The sequence below is a fragment of the Pogona vitticeps genome, chromosome 1, assembly GCF_051106095.1.
Source record: "Pogona vitticeps strain Pit_001003342236 chromosome 1, PviZW2.1, whole genome shotgun sequence".
NCBI classification, from domain to species: domain Eukaryota; kingdom Metazoa; phylum Chordata; class Lepidosauria; order Squamata; family Agamidae; genus Pogona; species Pogona vitticeps.
In genome coordinates, this window is record NC_135783.1 from 174,123,872 (window position 1) to 174,145,734 (window position 21,863).

The following is a 21,863-nucleotide window of genomic DNA, read 5'->3' on the forward strand; positions in this document are numbered from 1 at the left end:
CTACAGAGCAACCAACAAACCTTGTGTTTATGTGAGTTGCAGAGCAATTTATGGCCCCAGTGAGAAGTCAAGTATATGGTGTCATATAAAAATGTGCCAAATTCAAAGGAGTTCTTATATGTGCAGAATAAAATGCATTCCACCCCACCTCTCATTTAAATACAAGGAGGTGGGGAGTAAAATAAACTAATTTAAGCAAATATTCATCTTCTGTTGTGGAATAAATCCCCTCTCCAGTGAATTCCATTGTTATCCTAATGGAACAAATTTTGTTTTCCCCAAATGGGACTGACCTAGTGACAACCAGAACAAATCGGTTTTATTGTGCTGCACTCTAGTTTTCCAGGAAATCCAGCATGGAACGTTCTCTCACCATTTCAAAGTCTACCTGACGAGTTTCCTTCTATCCTTCAGTTATACCTTTAAGCATACTATTCCTTCTCTCTGGTTATGTTTATGCTATATATATGGATGACAATTTCATCTCAGTTTACTTTTGATTAGAAATTCCCAAAATTTGCAAATGTTTTCATATTTAGGATGATCTAAAAATTCTGAATCTGAGAGAAATCCAAGTGGCCCAGGATTTTCAGTCCAGAGGTCTTAAAAATTTGGGCTCGAATCCCTTTGTGTTAAACCAGATTAGAGTGGAATTAGGCTAGCCAATCATTGCCCTCCTGTTTTATGAGAATCATCTTATCTTTCACACTTCTATGGCAGACAACTGAAACTCAGCCTGCCTTCTATGTGATGATTACAGCTACACCTGTTGAATTTCACTCATGCACTTGTGAAGAGAATATATTTCAGAGTATCTTCTCTAAAATCTGCTACTTCCCATGCCACCTGTTCGTCAAGATTTCTTGTTGCAGGTGGTCACCCCGAAGGAGGTCTGGAGAACTTTGAGAAGAAACCAGGCCTTCTCAGAGGTGGCCATGACACTTCAGAACACTCTGCCTGTGGAGGTGCACCAGCCCCTGTCTCTTTTAACTTTTAGAAAGCTTGTTAAAAGATAACTCTTTAAAGAAGCCTTTTAGACTATCCTCCCCCTTCGGTATATCTTTTGGCCCACTATGTTTAAATCTGGAATTCCATTCAGCTGTTGCCATCAGGGTTGTCCTTTTTTGTCTTTTGATGTAATTGTTCCTTTTTACTACTTGGTTCATTTATTTGGTTGTGAACTGCCCGGAGAAGGAGCTTTCCACTAGATGGGCGGTATATAAATGTAATTAATTAGTTGGCTAGTTAATTAGTTAATTTCCAGTTCGCTTTTAAAGAATTGGTGATAATTCACAAATCACATATTTGGGATGGGAAGAACTTGACATTTAAAATGTTTGAATGTGCCAGACAATGGAACACAGATTTTTTTTAATCCATAGTTCATCCAGGTGCTTTTAACTTCCAAGTTTGGGTTGCAGGCACTGAAAATTTAGAAGCACTATAGGGGAAAAAGTTTGCATATGGAAAATTAGAGAATAGTTTAGCTTTGTTTTATCTCCTGAACATGCTCTGTGTGTGTGTGTGTGGGGGGGGGACATAGGGCCATGCAATTCTTTCTCTAAACTGGGCTGTTCTTGTTTGTATATTTTCAATATTTCTGTTCCTTTTAGGTAATTCTTACCGCATTTGCTGTAGCTTTTCTACATCTAATGTGCCTTCACTTCTTCAGCTGCTGCTTGTCTTTTCATATTTCCTTTTGTTTTTTTAAACACTGTCTTGTTGTTTTCTCAGCATCTGAATTTACCTTTTCAATTCCTTTGTTGATTCTTTTCAATCTTCTTTGCTCTTTTTATTCTACTGCAATTTCATTATGCTTAAAAATACTGGCTTGCTACAGTGCTATTTGTCTGCAGTTCTTGACACCTTTCCTCTACATCTGAAATTGTTAATCATTTTTATCTTTTTTCTCCCAACCTAATATTGATGACTCTAGTGTTCTTGTAATAGAAATATACCAACACTCAGCCTAAAATAATTCTATCAATCTTCTGGAGGAGGGGGAATGCCTTTGTTCCAATTTGAAGCTTTAAATGTGATCTCATGACATGTCACAGAACTGAATCGCTATTCTAAACTCATCCAAGAAAATTAAAGATTAAATTCATCTTCTGCATTCCACAAAGTTACAAAGAAGTGATTTGGTGTTCAGGATTCAAAGCCAATCTGACTAACTTGGGCTTTTAAAGCTTAGCAGAAAGGAATAGTTGAATCATGCTGTTTGATATATGCATAGAATTTTCTCAAGTATCACAAGAAGAGGATGTTTGGAAATGAAAGAATGAAATCCACATCTTCAGGAATCTGATGTGTATTAAGGATCTTGAACTTATGTGACAAAAGTTTTCAAACTAAATGTCTGAGAAAACTTACAGGCCCATCTTGTATAGATCTCTTTACTTTTATTTCTGTTTATATGTTAGCATAATCTAACAGCAGGGGGAGAAATGGATGCTAAAAGTGGGCAATTGTGTGCTCCTTATTTTGCCCCAACGTCATTTGCTTTCAGCTTGCTGCACTGAATAAGTAGTTGTATTGGATTGGAAATTTACTAGATGAAATATACATTTGTCCCTCATTTGGCTAGCTTAGGGGGAACCATGAGCATAGACAGAAACTATATGTCACATTCTATATGTCCAAACCTGTTGTTCTAAAAGTAGCTTATCTTATCAAGATGATGACTGCTTCCCTGACCCGCTCAGCATGTTTTGCCACTCAGCACATTGTAGTTTCCCTACCAGGGGATTATTGTCTTCCATTTCTCTCTTACTAGGGTATAAAAACTTTTTGGGTTATCTAGGATGTGTGACCCTCTGTATCATGGGAGGAAGGATGAGTTGTCTGTGCAGTGTCACACTTCTAAAAATCATGCCCACCTGGACTTGGGATGTTCCAACTGTGTGAATGCATCTGCAGGTTTCCTTTTGTTAGGTTGTATCATACTGCATTCATGTAAACATTGATATAGTAAACCTTCTAAGCCACCTGTGCTTTCTGTCTTCATCCAAATTCCAAAATATAAGCTTAGCAGGGCTCAAGCTGGTCTAAGGCTACCAAGTGTGCAGAGGTCTTTGGAAACAGAAACATAGATTCTGAGCGGTAAGTCATTCTTACTTCCCTACTGCCCTCTATTCATCCCAATATAAAGATGAATCAAACTCCCCAAAGAGGACCATGAACAAATTAATTGTTTGAAATCTGTTGGGCATTTTTAGTGAATATACTGTACTCCATTTGTCCCTCTGTATCTTCAAACTTTGTTTTTCTTTGGGTTGGGTTTCATTAGACGTTTCCAGGTTTTCAAGTTTGCTCCACTCATCCCACACGGTCTCTCCAACGAAAGGGGTTTGGTGAAAGAGCAACTATGTTATGATGTAGCCATGGTTTATTTGTATTGTGGATATTTGTCATTGACTGTAATCATATTTATCTGTCTCTTTTTGATGGTAGTTTATGAACCAAGACCAACCCACCCATAAAGAACCACCACGGAAGAGTCGAGGGTACCTTGGTGTCTGCTTTCATTGGTATGGAGGCCCACTGTAATCATTTTTTACTTTAAGACAAAAGTTAACATTCATTCTGGTCTAGTTAAACAGACAAGATGGAATGCTTAGAGAGATTTTATATCCGTCTCCCCCATTTTATGCATATTGAAGTAGGGAAAAGAAACAAGACTGGTCACACTGGCTTAGCAAGATGGCTCTTTGCACATTTCTTTTATGACACTTCTGCAGGCAACATGTGTAGGTGGTAGGGAGTTCCTAACTGGGAAAAAGGTGTGCTGCTTTCATTTCAAAAGAAGCATCTGCTTGGAATGCCACCCATTTTATCAAACAGAAGAAGAAGCTGAGAGAGGGAGGGAGAGAACATTATAATTAACACAAGCAAGTAGTGTTCCTGTCCCTTTACGGTCCTGGGAGGAATAAACCCTTGCGTTTCCTCGGAGCTGTTGCAGTGGGAAAGACAACCATGTCTGCGGAGCAGAGATAGGCCAATAAGCCATCCATCTGAAAGCTATGCTGTGTAGCGAAAGCTCATATACAAAATAACTACCAGTCTTTGCAGGAGACAGCATAAGCTTTTGGCAACCTGAGGCTGGGAAGAGAGAGAAGGCAGGTTGCTTGTATAATCCTGAGGTCTTCCAAGGATGGCTTCTCTCTTCCAACACCTGCGGGTGTTACTGTGGAAGAACTGGCTGAGCGTCAAAAGACAACCAGTGAGTATAACAAATCTATTAGTATGAGTTATAAGCTTAGATTTGTTGGGATCCAGGTTGATTTCTTTAAAAAATGTCAAAAGTAAAAAAAAAATTGGTGTGGGAAAAAACTGACTAGGAATGTAGTGGCTATATTCCGTGTTTTATCATGGCCAAGATTCCAAGGCACAGTGTCAAATTAGCCAACTAACTGAAATTGCTGTTCTTTCATTTCATTGGGATAAGGCAATATTGTTGCCTTAGGCAGTTGTGATACTCAACAGTGGATCACACACAATGACTCAAAGCAACACTTCCAAAGGATAACAGCTATGACTGGCCTAAACATGCAGCAGCATGAAATGCTGAGGGAATATGAGGGATTGTTTTTCTTGTAGACCACACATCATTCAAAGATCTCATTATGTCAAATACTCTTAATAAACAGAAAACACACACAGCAAAGATCTGCTCTAGAATCTTTCCCTTGGTGCTGTGCTTATCTTCTATGTGTGGGAGTTGGGTTAAAAACAAACAACCAGAGAGAAAATAGCAGCCCTTATTCACAGTCTGAAAGGAAACAGATTTCTTCCTTGTCAGATTTCATTTTTGCTATCTTATGCCCATTTCATTCTGCAGTACCTGTGTAGTTGGCCTAGATCTTACTATGTTCTTTATGTAATTATTATGAAATGCTTCTCTGAGTGAAAATGATATCAGGTCTTACAGTGGCAGGTGGGGCAGATGTTGGAGGTAAACTGCAAAAGTAAAAAACATATCCACACGAATATCCACAATGAGAAACTGATAAAGACCAATTTCATTGTCTTTCTTTTAAAACAGTGTGTAGTGTATATAGAAATACCTTGCTTAGGTATCAAACCTAGTAAACTAGGGGCAGGCAACATGAGATCTTTTGACTGGATGCATCTTCCTGGGGCCAACAACCCAGCCTTCCTTCATACTCCCGATTTTTTTTCTCTGTCTCTTTCTCAAAAAGTCCCTTGCACTTTGTGGGAAATATAAGGACAAAAATTGTATTTTTAAAGGGGAGGGGGAACCAGATATTAAGGAAGGGGTGAATCAGTTTGTACGATTTTGTTTTTGGGAGGTGAGAACAATGTTCCTTCAAGGTCCAGGGATGGACATGTGGGGTCCCCAGACCTTTGGATGTTGCACATTGCTGCCATAAGCCTACGTTCTGGATATGTGCATACAGAAGATTCTAAATTGGGTTGGCATGATACACACAACACTCTTGGTAACTCTACTAATATTTATCCAACCATGGGTTTTTGAATGACTGGGAACAGGCAAGTATAAAAATACATTAAATTATAAAGATCCCCCCCACATGAAATAACTCAGAAATGCATTTCAGTGCACTCCCACAACTGGCTTGTTCGCTTGACTTCTCCTGGTTGTTCGACTTGATTTCTGAGATGAATGGATGACCTTGTCATATGACAGAAATTCATTTCACCACCTGCTCTAACATTTTCTGGCTTTCATCCTGTGAATGTGTGTTATCAGTTTATCTTTCCAGTGCCTTAGAATAACTCCAAAGTGAAGAGATGATAATGTGGGATGAGTACAGCAAAAGGCAGTTAAACAAGGAATTATGACAGGTTTTGTATTTCCTATTACCATGTTCCAGCGCATCCCCCCCCCCGAGTCTTTTGCTTTATTTTTTAAAAGAGTATATTTGAATATATGTGTGTTTGAAAGTTGAGTCTTAAGCCCTGGCTGTGCCAGTCTTCGGGCATTTTCATTGAGAAGGTGAAACAGCCTTTGAGCCTTTCCTTCTGTTATTTATATAAGTATATATATGCTTATTCCTGATGAGGAAGAGAGGATATTTGAAATGCAAATGAGCCTTCAGCCCAGTGCAGCCTTTATATTCCCATTGCAAAATCACCTGATGCAAGAGATGCTTTAGGATTCATGTGAAAATACCCAGTGAGTCAGGGATGGGAGCACATCGCTGACTGGAAGCATGTCGAAACATTCTAGAAGTGTACCAATGGAAGGACTGTAACCCCATGCTCCTGCTACCCCCAAATGCCCTACAGTTTCACCAGGAATTTCTCATAACCCCACTTACTTTCCTGGGTTTCACTCATAGCATGTTACAGCCTAGAAAATGGACTGAGTTACCATTGCTCTACTAATAATGGTCTTCACTTGACAAAATGAGTTCTTCTCAAATTGCCCCTGGACAGAGGAAGGGGCATTTATCTCCATTACATATCGAGAATTCCTCAGAGTTCTGTCAAGAGTCTGAGGGAATGTATTCTGTTTACCTTTGCTGTAGAACAGGGAAAGACACGAGTGATCCTCTTAATTTTAATGATGATTATTCAGCTTCCATGATCCCTTACCATTGCCTATGCCGGCTTGCACTGAAGAGTGTTGTTGCTGAATCCATTTGAAAGGCCATAATGGGCCTACACCTACTTATTCGCTCAGCAGATACACTTATTTATAAAATCAGTTGCGCACTTCTTTGTGTCTTAATGGCCACTGACTGTTTTTATAGGGTTAATATTTATTGTTATTTATTGCAGTAGTTTGGAAAAATCCTGTTGTGTTACTTTGTGCCTGGCAGAACTGAGATTGGGTACAGAAACATTTAACTTACGCTAATTAAAAGCTTCCTGACCTCCTATTTTAAGGTGTGAGGCTCCCCAAGAGTCCCCTGGGCCTTAGGAAATCTTTGGGAGACTTGGGAGGTGGTCCTCTGAGAAAATTGCCACCAGATCAGCAGCCGTGGTTCCTATCCTAGCATTGATGACCTGGTGGTGACTTTTAAAGCCTCCATTTCCCCACTTCCTGAGATTTCCAAAGGCTTACTCAATGCAAAAGGGACCCCTTTAGGATATCATGTTTCTGATGCCCCAATCTGAGCTGTCCTTGGTGTAAAATTACATGGCAGGATTCTGCCCATTACCTAGTATGTGTCTACATAATCAACTTGGCTACTGAAAAGGTTACATATGATTAAGAATAAGAGAGAAAAAGAAACTATAGCTATGCTTCGTTTCAGTAATTACAACAGAGTTTCTTTCTCTTCATGGCAAATTGCTGCTTGATTTTACTCATTTCTTCTTAGAGTCGTTTTTTTTCTCCTTTGCTGGCATTTCCTTTCAAAAATAAGAAATCAGGTGGTTGTGGTGGATGTGTAAGACTGGAAATACAGAAATGGCAAAGCTGTTATTTACAATGGAATCACATATTTCTCTTCCCTAGCCCTCCCTAGGCATAGGAGGGGAGAAATGGTTAAGACTAGGCCTGTAATTAGAGTCCTGCACTAAGCAAAATTTAAAGAAATGTGAAACAAAAGATGGGGGGGGGGATGAGAGGCTCCCCAAAGCATTTATGCTATTCTTTTAGGTTTTCAGGTTTTGTCCCATTCTGATTTAACTATAACTCATGTGAGTTCATGCAAAGTGGCACATGAATAGGTTAAGCCTGGTTGGGGAAAGATAAAGATTCATAATGCCCTGGATCCATTCCAGTTGGGCTCCAGGCCGTGCCATGGTATGGAAACGGCATTGATTGTTCTGTTTGATGACCTGCTGAGGGAGGCCGACGGGGGCAAAATGTCTTTGTTGGTCCTCCTTGATATCTCAGCCGCCTTTGATACCATCAACCACGGTATCCTCCTGGAGAGGCTCTCTGAGCTGGGAATCAGTGGTCTGCCGCTTGCCTGGCTCCGATCCTTCTTGGACGACCATCCTCAGAGAGTATAGCTTGGGGAGAGTGTTTTGACCCCATGGAGTCTCAATTGTGGGGTTCCGCAGGGCTCAATTATCTCCCCAATGTTGTTTAATACCTACATGAGGCCACTGGGTGGGGTCATCAGGGGTTGTGGGGCTTTCTGCCATCAGTATGCTGATGACACCTAGCTACATCTCCTTTTCTCCAACCACAGTGGATGCTGTTCTGTCCCTTCAGCGCTGCCTGGAGGCTGTACTGCAATGGATGTAGGAGAATGGACTGAGGCTGAACCTGGACAAGATGGAGGTCCTGAGGGTGGGTGGCCCCTCCATTGGTGGTTTGGGAAACTCCCTCTCCTTTGGGGGAGTGACTCTCACCACAAAGAGTGAGGTTTGCAGCTTGGGGGTCCATCTGGATCCAGCACTCACCATGGAAAACCAGGTGGCGTTGGTGGCCTGCTCTGCCTATTTCCATCTGTGGTGGTTTGCCCAGCTGCATCCCTATCTTGATGTTGGGGCACTCACCACTCTGGTCCATGTGCTTATAATCTCAAGATTAGACTACTGTAATGCACTCTATGTGGGGCTACCTTTGAGATTGATGTGGAAGCTTCAAATGGTGCAGAATGCAGCGGCCAGATTTCTCAGTGGGACGAGAAAATATCAGCATATCTCCCCCACTCTGGCTGCCTTGCATTGGCTGCCCGTTCATTTCCACATTGATTTCAAAGTGTTAATAATGACATATAAAGCCCTAGGACCTCAATATCTTGTGGAACGTCTCCTCCCACCTAGACCTACCCGAATCACTTGTTCTAGCCAGGAAGGGCGGCTGAAGGGCCTAACGCTGCGGGAGGCCCAGAGGGAAAGAACAAGAAACCGGGCCTTCTTGGCAGTGGTCCCTCACCTTTGGAACAGTCTGCCCCCAGAGATCTGTCTGGCTCCCTCACTGGGTGTTAAGAGCAAACTTAAGACCTGGTTCTTTAGGCAGGCTTTCCCTCCCACCACCACTTGAATTATTTTTTCCTATCTTGAACCATATTGCTACTGTTTTTTTATTTTATTATATGTTTTTATTATATCTATTATTGTTAGCCACCCAGAGTAGACTTCAGTCTAGATGGGTGGGAGAGAGAGAGAGAGAGAGGGGTCACCATAAGTTGGCAACTTGATGGCACATAACAACATGAGACTGTTAATTAATACTGTAATTAATGATGCCCATGGCTCTTGAGGCTATGTGTGAGATAAGAAGCACATTTTCACGTGCTACCATGAAGTGAACTCATCTTCTCTGCTGACACAAGGACCCCATTCCTGCCCAAGCAGTGACATTACAGCAATCATCAGCATAGATGTACTGATATTTCCTCCTTTCCTCTATGGGGCACATCATCCTGTGAGCTTTTTATCTGCCAGAAACCCACAAACAATAGTAACAATTCTGCACACTTGTTCTTGTAGCAGGAAGGGCCCATATGCTGTAGTAAGATGGCCAAGAGCCTCAATGTTTGAGCTAGAAGCATCATGTTTAGGTAGGAGCACTGTCCTGCAAAACCATTATTGGTGAAGGCCGTAGTGAGACTGTGATTTCTGAGAGGAGCCTCAGATTTCCCAGGTGCACCCTGAGCTCCAGGAATGCCCCAGTTCAGAAAATCTTGGCATTGTAATGTCTGAAGAGTAAATCCACAAGCTTTTTTGTGGGGGCGGGGTGTGTGTCTAGGCCACTTGTGAATCTCCATTCTTTCAGAGAGCACAACAGCAACAGCTGTCAGTGTGAGGCACTCACCGTGCTGCATGGTCATGTGGTCTCTGAAGATGCTCGCCATACAATTTCATACCTGAAGCTTAGGCCTGAACTCGCTCCTACACACACTCAACTTGGGACTGAATTCAGAACCAGAGTAAACAATATGTATAGATATATGCATGGGATGATGCAGCACATTGCTTTTGAGGGCTTTCTGTGCCTTGTTATTTGCATGACTCTCTGGAGCACAAAGCACGCATTTCTCACACAAAGAAGCATTTTGGCAAATGTCGGCTTTACAAATTAATTGATGCAAGAATTGACTTAAGACATGCTTCAAACTTGATTGGTGCTAGCAACTCCCAATGCATAATATTGAGCAATAATAAAATGGTTGCAATAATAAAACACAGGTGCAATACAAGGATACAAGCGGGATCTGAAGGCCTTAGAAATGGACCTCAACAGATGGGAAACCCTGACATCTGAGCGTTTAGCCTGGAGGCAGGCAGTGCATCAGGGCCTCTCCCATTTTGAAGAGACCCTTGTCCAGCAGGCCGAGGCAAAAAGGCAGTCACAAAAGCAGCAAAATCAGGGGGCTGAACAGGGGACAGATTGGATTTGTCCTCAGTGTGGAAGGGATTGTCACTCTTGAATTGACCTTCTCAGCCACACTAGATGCTGTTCCAAGTCCTCCATACAGAGCATGTTATCATAGTATTTTGAGACTGAAGGATGCCTAAACCAATAAAATGGTTCTACAACAACTTCACTGGCTACTGATCTATTTTTAGACACAATTCAAAAAGCTGTTTTTGACTTATAAAGCCCTATAATGACTTGGGCCCAGGCTACCTGAAAAACCACACTGTACTTTCCCATACAAGCTGGCCCAGGTTGAAATCTCCTGGAGAAGCCATTCTCTTAGTCCCACTACCTAAAGAGGCCAATTTGATGGGGACTCAAGAGAGGGCCTCTTCCATGACCATTCCCAGGCTCTGGAATGCTTTGCTTTGAGAAGCCAAATTTGCCCCTCCCCATCCTTCTTCTGGCAAGCAAAGACCCTCTTATTCAGACAGGCCTTGGCCTACTGACAGCTTCAACTCATAAGATTTTAGCCATATGCCGGTTTTCTCTCTCTTTTTTTCCCCCAAGGCATACTAATATTAGTATTCTAATTAAGGGTTTTAAAATTCTATTTTAATAACATTGTGAATACAATTCTATTTTAATGCTTCTAATTTTATTGTATTTTAATCTTCTGTTGTTTTTAACTGTATAGGAAACTGCATTAGATCCCAGTTTAGGAGAAAGGCATCATATAAAATGAGGAAGGAAGGGGATGTTTGTCAGAGAAACAAAACAAACAAAAACAACAGGGGACAAAAATGTTGTGGCACCTCAAAGACCAACTGCTATGTTTTAATTTAAGCTTTCATGGATCAAGTCCACTGCCTCAGAAATAAGAATGAGACTGTCATGAATGCATGTTCTAAAAGGTCACTGAGAGGCTGTTTTCACGTATAAATACGCAGTTTCATTACTAAGTGCTATTGTTTTGTCATGCCAAGTACATCAGAAGAGAGTGTCTCTCAGCCCACAGTGGGAAGTTACTTTGACATCTGCTCAGGCACCACTGTCTTCTAGTTCTTTTCTAAGAGCACTAGTTTAAAGCTATGCCACATTCCTTCCCCTCAGCCCATCAGGGTAGAGCCCCTTTGTGGTTTTGCGCAGAGCAGAATTGATTCATCTTGGAAGTCTATCACGACACTAATGTACAGACAGTCTGTGGCTTCTGGCTAGGAGCTAGATCAATGTCAAAGACCATATGCTGACCATATAAGACCAGTTTGCACTGCTGGTAGGCTGTGGCCAAGAAGATGTTTTATGTGACACACAGTTCAAAGTGCTGTCTTCTGCATTGTTTTATATCAGCTCCCGAAGAACTATTTTTGAGGTTGCAAGAGCTCAAGGACAGGCAGGCAAGCCGCTATGGATTTTCCGTGCCTGTGTTTTCATATATCTTTATTTAATGGGCTAAACAAATGATCCATCTTTCCTATTCTAGGTGGTATTGTGCAATCGCAATACAGCTGAATAAAATTGAATGAAGAGTAAAATTAATATATCCAGCAAAGGGAAGAATACATAAGAGCCTGTTGAGTGAATGCAAAGATAGTTCTGTGGCAGGGATCAGGAAGTTTACAGCTCTACCTACATTGGTGGACTATAATTTCCATCAGCCTCAGCTAGCACAGGCAATGGTATATTTACATTCTGAGGGGAAGGTGGGAGGCTGCTTCTTATTTGATGCATTTGGGATTGACTTGCTACGAGCTGGTGTAAAATGAAGAAGAGTCACTTCCAGGCCCTGTAGCAGGATCTTTGGATACATGGCTTTCATGGATCCTCTAAAAGTTCTGTCAGGATGCTCTCTCAAACTCTGTCACAGAACTAAGCAGATGTCCTGTCCATACCTATCTGGGAGTAATCCTCACTGAACGATGTGCAATTGCTTAGAAAACATAGGTAGGCTTGGGCTGTCAGCTACTAATTTAGTACTGGATTTAGTGTTTTCTGGAGAACCGTCTGTGGAAGACTAGCTTGTCAGCGGTTCAGATGAATTTTATCAACGTAGTAACCTGGCTTACATCAGTTATGTCTAGATTAGCATTGTTTTGTTCTGTGTTGTCAACTCACCTCCAACTCATGGCGGCAATGTGAATGAGTCCTCTCCAAAATGTCTTATCCTCAGCTGCCCTGCTCAGCCCTTGCAGACTCAAATCCATAGTCTGTTTTAGGGAGTCAACCCATTTCATATTTGGTCTTCCTCTTTTCCTGCTCTTTCTTCTCACTATGTGTCCAAAGTAGGACAGCCTCAGTTTCAATACTTTTACTTTCAGAAATAGGAGCAGATTATAAAGCAGTCACTCTGCAAGCACCTTGAAAATAATGCATTAACTAGAAGCCAACATGAATTCCATGGAAAGGCAAGGATGCTGATTATGTAACATAAGCAACATCAAATAACAGTGTTTCCATGATTCCAGAGAGGAGTCTTTCTCAATGCCATGTGTCCTGATCTTTTGCATGCAAAATGATGACCAGAAGAGGTGCAGCAGCAAATGAATGTTTTCTAGCTATTATTTGAGGGATTTTTGTCCAAAACAAAAATTTAATAGAAGAATAAGAAATTTTGCTATCAAGTGTTGCTACTGAAATGAAAACTAGATTTTCTTTCTATGCTCTTGCATTATACTGTACTTTAAAACATTTTAAAACAGTGCTGGTTATTACTTATAAAGCCATATACGGCTTGGGTCCAAGCTATTTGAAGGAGCATATCATCCCATATGGGTACGTGGTGGCACTGTGGGTTAAACCGCAGAAGCCTCTGTGCTGTGAGGTTGGAAGACCAGCAGGTGTAAGATTGAATCCACGTGATGGAATGAGCTCCCATCGCTTGTCCCAGCTCCTGCCAACCTAGCCGTTCGAAAGCATGTAAAAATGTGAGTAGATAAATAGGTACCACCATGGTGGGAAGGTAACAGCGTTCCGTGTCTATTTGCGTGGGCCTCATGACCACAAAAACTGTCTACGGACAAAAAGCTGGCTCTATGGCTTAGAAACAAGGATGAGCACCACCCCCTAGAGTTGGACACGACTGGAAAATTTGTCAAGGGGAACCTTTACCTTTTTATCACCGCATATGAGTCTTCTCAGCTCTTAAGATCTTTTGGGGAGTCCCTTCTCTCAATTCCACCACCCTCCTTACTTGGTGAGGACACGAGAGAGGGCCTTCTCAGTGGCTGCCCCTAGGCTTTGGAAGGCACTGCCCCAAGAAGCCAGGTTGTCTTGCTCCCTCTTGCCCTTCTGTTGTCAGGCAAAGACCTTCCTTTTCAGGCAAACTTTTAAGCAGTGAGGTATTTCAGTAATGCTGGTTTTTAACTTACAGGTTTTAAATGTTTTTAAAATTATTTTTTCCTTGATTGATTTAATCTTAATGTATGTTTACTTGTTTTTTTTTAAAACTGTGATATTTATATAGTATTTTAAAATTTTATTTTAACTGTTGTGAGGTAGCATGTAGATAATTTAAATAAATAAATAAATTTTAACACATAACATTAAAACTGAAACAGTTACTTTCTCTCTTTTCCTCCTCCACAGTTATGGTCATTCACATTAATTGCGTGGCCTGTATTTTTATTCATCCTTATGGCCATCATCCGAATCAAATTTCCTCCAGAATACCAGCCAAACTGTAAGTAAATGTTTTATTCAGATTATAAAAATAAACGTGGGACATTCATTGATACAGAAACAAGCTTTCAGTTCTACATGTGACTTCTTCATGCTTCTCAGTGGCCAAAATCCTGTTATATATGCCCACTTGGAGTTAGTCCAGTAGTGTACATTTCACTGATAAAATGCCATTAGTTGAGAAGTTTGTGTAGGCTGATGTGATTTAGCACACAAAGGCCTGCAGCACTCTCTTCTGTTAGCAGGAATTTGCCATTGAAATTTATGCCAATAGATTCACACTGGCATATTTCTTCAATTACATTCTGGCCAATTCTTTTTTCTTTAGTATGCTGAATAGTTCCATTCATGATTTAATGTCAGCCCTCATGAATGCCATTCACCTCCTACTGGTGCCTTTGAGAGCACCTAGAAAGGCTGCAGGGCATTTTTTTTTTACTCATTTTGGGTCCTTGGAGGAAAGAAGATGGCCTTTATTCCTATCCACTCTCCATCATTTAACTTCCTGGGGGAAATCATATGAGAGGTGTACAGTGAACTGTGTCTGTCACAGCAGTGTTCTGGGGTGAGGGGAGGCTCTCTATTATTGCTTAAGCATAGCAACCCCTGATAGGTAATCACATGACACTTGGATATGGCATTGTTTGTTTGTTTCAACTTATATACCACTCCATAGTGCTAGAGCACTTTCTGAGCAGTTTACAATTTAATTATACAGGATATACATTGCCTTGCCTTCCCACACCCCAGTAAGCTGGGTATTCCATTTACAGTACCAGCTTTGGAAGGATGGAAAGCCAAGTCAACCTTGAGCTGGATACCTGAACCCTTTGGAATCAAACTCAGATTGTGAGCAGAGGCTTGACTGCTGTACTGCAGTTTAATTGTTGCACCATTTTTATTAAAACAAGTTTGTCACAGCTTATTACTTAGTTTGCATATGGCTAGTTTCTTCCATATGCATTTTGATAGTCTTAGTCCAATAGCAACTGTATTTTCCCGGGTTCTGGTGAATGAACGAGTAGGAGGAAAAGAGGGGAAGAAAATGAGGGGGGAAAGTGTGACAAGGGGACTCTGGAGTGTTTTCATTACTAGGGAATGCTAATCACTGTACTGTGTAATGCTTTAAAACATTGGTTATACTTTTACAAAATGGAGGTTTTTGTGGGACTTACATAAGCAAAGCCATTATAGACAATTTTTTGGTTTGGGCATCCTTCATCTGTAAAGCACAGTGACTTTGTTCCGTTCAGCCAGAGAGGCAAGGTTAATCCTGAAACAGTCTAATGAAATCTACATGTGTTCAGTGGACACAGAATGGTGACTAACTCTGATGGGGGAACAGAAAGTTAGGAGGGAGGGGAGTGTGTCTAGAGAGACTAGAGTGTCCTGTACAGAAGTTCTTTAGATGATGCATTTCATCACTACACTGGATGAATTACCTACATCTAAACCCTGAACTGTTCAAGCAGGGTGAAGTCCTTAACTGAGCACAAGACGCACCATCTTGAATGGAATGTTACTACTAAATAGTTTTAAATATATGTTTCTAGCAAATTATTTGTGTACCTTTGGACTCAATGGCCTTACAGACCCCTTCCAACTTCACGATTCTCTGAATTTGTCTTTCAAAACTTGCAAATTTCTACTGTGCCTGTAACTAATGTACACATTTGCTTTCTTGTTGAAGAATATTGGTGTCTGCCAGTGCCGTTGCCTTGTTCAATGCATTGCACACTGTCAATTAGTGGTTGTTGGATGAAACGGAGCTATATTTCCCTTTGTTCTCTGTCCTTGCTAACATGGGGGGCGGGGGGGGGGAGAACAAATAAAGGCACAACAATGGTTGTTTTCTGGATCCAAAGGTGAATTAACCAGTTATTCTTCTTGAGTTAGGAGAGATAATTGCTTGTCCCAAATCTTGAGCAACACTGAGTTTCTTTCCCTCAACAGCCATTGTGTATCATCTGCCTTTCAGCTGAAAGGATGGGAAAAGTTCATAAGAGACCATTGGTTTTTCTGTTTTTTGTTCCACTCACTCAGTTGCTGCTGCTGAGGATACTACATCAACATCTGACCACCTCTTTCAGGTGAAATATGATAGGAAAGGCCAAAGTGAGGGTTTCTGTCAGTAAGAACATAATGTGACCTTTTAAGTGTGAGTTTGGAAGTGTAGAAATGCCAGCCACACCTTCCCTATCCATTTTTCAGACTACGCCTGCCCTTCTATGAAATATAAAAAATGCTTGAGAGCTAATCTGAATTCACTATATTCAGATTCAGATTAGTAGAACTTGTTTGCTGGAATGTTAGTTTCATCATCATCTTATTTTTAAAAACTGTGCTCACATAGAGCAAGCTATTTCATCGGCTTCTGTAGGAACCGTAGGAGCCAGGAACGGTGCTTGTAGCAGCATGAAACTCGCCGAACAAGATACCTCTCCTATTAACCCATGTCCAGCTGGGCCCTGCATGCTATTATGAAAATAGAACAAGGACTGTCTCGTCCTGCCTCTGTTTTAGATGTTCAGGTCCTGTCCTGTTCTCACAATATATACAGGAGAGTTCATTAGGTTGAATCTGCATTCAGGAATTTTCAGGACAAAATCATACATGATGTAAGAGTCACAGGAAGTGTTTCCTACCCCATTTAAAACAGTTGAGGAAGTGTTCCCATGGGAGAGGAGGATATGAGCTGCTTCATGCTGTTCATTAGCTGTTTGTCTGTGATTTGTCCATCACAAATCTGGGGTAAAATTTATCCCATTGGATCTACTAGATGATCTCGGCGAAACATCCCCTCTCTTCGTCGGCGTCGTTTAGTTGTTTAGTCATGTCCGACTCTTCGTGACCCCTTGGACCAGAGCACGCCAGCCACGCCCCTCTGTTGCTCTGACCAAATTCAGAATCCTCCTGCAACTGCATTTGTTTGTTTGTTTGCTTTATTAACTTTCTATACTGCCCCATTAGTGCAATACACTATTCTGGGTGGTTCACAAACAGATAAACTAGAACCAAAGTAAATAGTAAGAATAATAAAATTACAGTAAAAACAAGTCACCTCGGTTGAAAACATCACAGAACTAAGACAGTGCAAATGTTATCCACCATAGAGTGGGCAGGGCAGGAGGCCAATTCAGACAGGGCTGCTGTCAGAGGCCTCAACGAAGAGCTGCGTCTTCAGCAGCTTCTTGAAAGTTGGCAGGGAGGGAGGGGGGCCAGGCACAGTTCAAGCAAGAGTCCTGTCCACAGAGCTGGTGCCAAAGCTGCATTTGAAGTTTTGTTTTTTAAAAAAAGAACTCTAAGAATTAATCATGTGCCTCTTGCATTACATCTAATTTGGCATTCAGCCAAAAAAAAAAAAAAAAGTCTGGACACTAATCAGGTATCACATGCAATTTTTCTAACCCTTCTGAATGAGGAAAAACTGTCTGGCTATGGCTTAGAATCAGTTTCACACTGAAGATTCCAAGCACAGATGAGAGCAGAAGAATATACAAGCTTTGCCCACAACCTGTAGAGTGCTGTCTGAATGTAAGTAGCCCTGACACAGAAATCCTGTGCATGTCTACTCAAAAGATAGTCCAATCCAGCATCTAAAACACTATCCCTGTCTGGAACTTGAATTTGCTCAGCCTCTGGGAAAAAAATGCAAAAATATTAAATAAAGTTTTGAAAGCTGAGGATTTTACCCATAAAAAAGTAAAACTGATGCTACATAAACCTGCTTGGTCACATGATTGCCTCATTCAGTTATTAACAGTAAATGCATTTGCTTCTTCAAATGCAGTAGCTGGATCTGTGGATTTCATTGAAAATAACAATAATGTTAGCTGCATTTGCTTGAGGAACACAGATGCTAAACAACAGGCAATCTCATGGCACTAAAATGGCACACTAAAGCATAGCTAACACAGAGATCACAACCCGAATGTTTCCCACTTGGCTGGGACATATTTATGTCTTTTACCACCATGGAGAATGATGTTTGTGTATTGAAATCGGTGACATCCATCCCACAATCAAGATGCTTAATGCTGAATCTAATCCCTCCTTTTCACTTCTGGGTCTGAGAGCAAAGATACAGATTCTGTTGGCTGAAGGGGCATTGGTGGCATTAAGCATCTTTATAGGATTGAAACGTCTATGATTCAATGATTTTGTAAAATTTCTGTAAAAATGTTTGAAAACAAAAAAAGAACCAAAGAAAATACCCTATATCTCATGAATTCCTAGAAGATATAAAAAGGTATATTATTCTTTTCTTTTAAAAAAATTATAACCGAAGGCTTTTCAACCTTTTTTTGGTGGTGGTGGGGATTTCCCATCTGAGTTCCTCAAATTAACATCTAAAAAGGTAAAGAGCATGATGAACAGATATTGTTGCAGTCCTGGGATCTGATGTTGAATGTTTGGTCACATGGCTGCCACATTCATGTATAAAGCTGTATGGATGCATAATTTCAAAATGGGCACATTGCAAAATAAGCTAAATCGACAGTCTGTTCCCTGCCTGTTCCTCCCGGCTGCTCCATTTCAAGACCAGATATGAGCTCTATTGAGATAAAAGGGACTGGAGCAGGAGATTACAGAGACAGAAGCAAAGGAGGATTTAGCTCCCTTCCACACCCAAGCACCACAAAATCAAAGTGTGACAACCATCGGTTTATAGGTGTCCCCGCCCCCCCCCCCACTGTGCCATCTTCTGCCATAGTGTCTAATGTGGCCCTGAAATTTCCTGTTAAGCACACTTGGCAAGCCAGCATATATAATTGGTTATTATGTAATGACTGTGTTCATTTCCGCTCACCTTCAGGTTGCAAATGTGCATGTACGTCCATGTCATTCAACGACACCTAATATTGTAAATATGTATATGTATATGTATATGTATATGTATATGTATATGTAAATTGGATTTGGTATTCTGGAGTTGCATTGCTTCATATGCTTTTCCCTCCCAAACTCTGTTACCAAAAGAGGTAAATTGCATCAGAGAACCAGTTTGTAAAGTGTATTACAGAAAAAGAGCATTGCCCATTTCATAAAGGTGGCAGTGTGACCCATTCAAACATGGTATTTGGGACCCTGGTTCACATTGTGTTCTGGGACAGCTTGATTTGTTATTACAGAGTCATTTTCAGCCTCTTTCCACTAAGAATAGTGAAGCATTCTTATGACTCAAAGGTGCTTCGGAATTACTAATGGTGAGGGAAATCTGAAAGGGGTTTCCTCGTACCATGGGCTGCTGTATATGGATACAACACAACGCTTGATGTTTTCACCTCCTAACAATGCACATCTTATTTTGGCACATTATCTCTGAAATTCCATAAGGAAATGATGATTTTCCACACAGCAAAGAAACCTGGCAAGATCTGTAATTAGAGAAGAATATGTTTCACATCATTTGTTAAATGTTTAGGTATCAGTCATGTGTGGCTACAGCTGCTGTGTTTGATTCTGTGATGGGCGTGTTCCTGGATTCTGCTGCAGATGGCTCCCCTTAACGCCCCTCTACCAGCATTGGCACTTGAATTTTTAGTGCCCACTGGTGCTGAAAAGGAAGCAAGCTAGTCAGTTTGGAGACAAAATGTGAGAAGATACAATATGAAATACTTATAATGAGAAGGGGAAAAAGCTACAATGAAATTGAACAAAATGCAACAGGTCAAAGACTATACAGTGGTGCCTCACTTAGCGATTGCCTCGTTTAACGTTGTATTCGCTTAACAATGAGGCTTTAGGAGCGATCTTGCGCTTCATTTAGCAATGTTTCCAATGGGGAAATTTCGCATAGCGATGTTCAGGACCATGCCTTGCATAGCGATGACAGTTTGGGTCCCCCTGTTTCGCTTAGTGATGTCCGTTTTCGCTATTTTTAAAATGTCTTACAATGTTCAAAAACTGTTTAAAATGCTTGGAATCGTTAGTGCACCTTGTAAAACCTTTGCAAACTTAATTTGGCTTTGTTCTGAGTATTCGTTAATTTTTGGTGAATTCCCCCCCCCCATTGAAATGCATTGAACTGTAGGTTTGACAGCTGTCAATGCATTCCAATGGGGGGGGGGAATTTACCAAAAATTAACGAAGACTCAGAACAAAGCCAAATTAAGTTTGCAAAGGTTTCACAAGGTGCACTAACGATTCCAAGCATTTTAAACAGTTTTTGAACATTTTAAGACACTTTAAAAATAGCGAAAACGGGCCTGTCAAAACCATTGAAATACATTGAAACCTATTTAATGCATTCCAATGGGGGAACCGCGTTTTGCTTAGTGATGTTTCCTATGGCGATTTTCGCTTAAGGACGGTAATCCTTTCTCATTGGAACGGATTATCTGGTTTTCAATGCATTCCTATGGGAAATGGTGTTTCACTTAGCGATGTTTTCCCATAGCGATTTTTTTGAACCAATTAACATCGCTAAGCGAGGCACCACTGTATCTGGATCCCCCCATTCTGTATCGCTAGCTATTGGAATAACCAGTTCTTGCCCCTCCCAAGACTTATATCAAGGAGGAAAAAAATCAGCATTAATTGTTGCAGTTTATGTGCTTTGTGTTGCAGAATTTTTAGGTAACAAGAGTGCTATAGTGAGATCTAGCAGGGTTGCATGAGCAATGTATTACATATAGGTATGAGGTGCAAACATCCAGGTATGAGAGCCACATACAAAGAAGACAAGGGTTCAGATTATAGACCCCCTCCTCATGCAGAGGTTTCCTGCAACAGAGGCAGGTTTTTAGAGCACATGGGAGGGTGTTTGGCTTTCTCCCACTTGTGCTCACAGAAGCTGCTTTTGTGAGCACAGCCAGAGCATCAGATACAGCCCTTGGAAATTGCCAGAATCTTTAGAAACCTGTTTCCAAAGCCCTGAAAGAACAAGCTCATCAGGAATTCTAATTCTGCCTCAGAAGCCAGACTCCAAGCCAAATTATGCATGGAGACAAATTGATTTGTATTTATAATTCTCATTGTACTAAGCATGAGCTGTACTCAAAGAAGTAGTACCCAAACAAGAAATTCTAGAAGAAGCACGAAGCAAAAGCAATTTGATTATCATGTACAGTGGCACTTAATTAATGCTTCACAGTCCAGTGCTGTGCAGTGCAATGCCGGAGTCTTGCTCCTACTGACACATGAAATTTGTTCTTGCATTGTACCATTTCAGTTCAGGTCACTGACAGAAATCTCCTTCTTAAAACAAAATAAAACAAATCCTCACATAGAACTACCATGCAGTTCTAGCCTAGTCTTCTAACAATATGTAGAAGGCTAAGCTAGAACATCTCCACCCCACATATTAGTTTTCCGCATCAGGATTTCTTTTAATGGCATAATTTTCAATAATTTCCCACCTGTCTAGAAAAATATTTACTGTCTCAGTGAGAACTAGGCCTTACTTTCAAGGCCAAAATGTACACCATAGATAACCCATCATCAGAAGAGGAAAATCCTTAAGGGATAGCCATGTGTGAGTGGCAGAGCAGTAGCAAAGCAGGAGTCACACTGCTCCGAAACCAGCACACATCCTACTTTTCTGATAATTTGCATAACTTCTGCTTTGGCCCTCCTTGGGAAAATGAGGTTTGTAAATGGGTTAAAAGGTTGTGCATAGTAGAGTCTGATTTTTTTTCCAGTTTTTACTAATAGCCAAGTTGACTTTTGAAATTTGGCTTCACTTGCTTCCAAAGTCCTTCTGTACAGGAGAGTGGGGGGCCGGGCATATGCACGATTTTGCAGGACTGTCCTATCACCTTCCAAGAAGCAGCACCTGCCCTGGGATGCATGAGAAACGGTGTGCGGGAGGAAGGAGAAGAATAGGGTGTGAGGTAGAGTGGGAGGAAATTGCTAGTCTCTGTGCTTTCCATAGCTCTATGGATAAAAATAAATTAAGTTTGCAGAGAGAGTGGCAAGAGGAGGGTAG

General features: G+C 41.1%; 1 protein-coding gene across 1 annotated transcript in view; it reads left to right on the forward strand.

Moving 5' to 3' along the window:
• Positions 1-3,956: 3,956 nt before the first annotated feature.
• Positions 3,957-21,863, forward strand: part of ABCA12 (ATP binding cassette subfamily A member 12) — a 157,251-nt gene continuing 139,344 nt past the window's right edge. The window contains exons 1-2 of the mRNA XM_072977676.2: positions 3,957-4,222; positions 13,841-13,934. Of these exons, the coding sequence (XP_072833777.2) occupies positions 4,154-4,222; positions 13,841-13,934 (163 nt within the window). The 5' untranslated portion in view covers positions 3,957-4,153. The remainder of the gene's footprint in view (positions 4,223-13,840; positions 13,935-21,863) is intronic.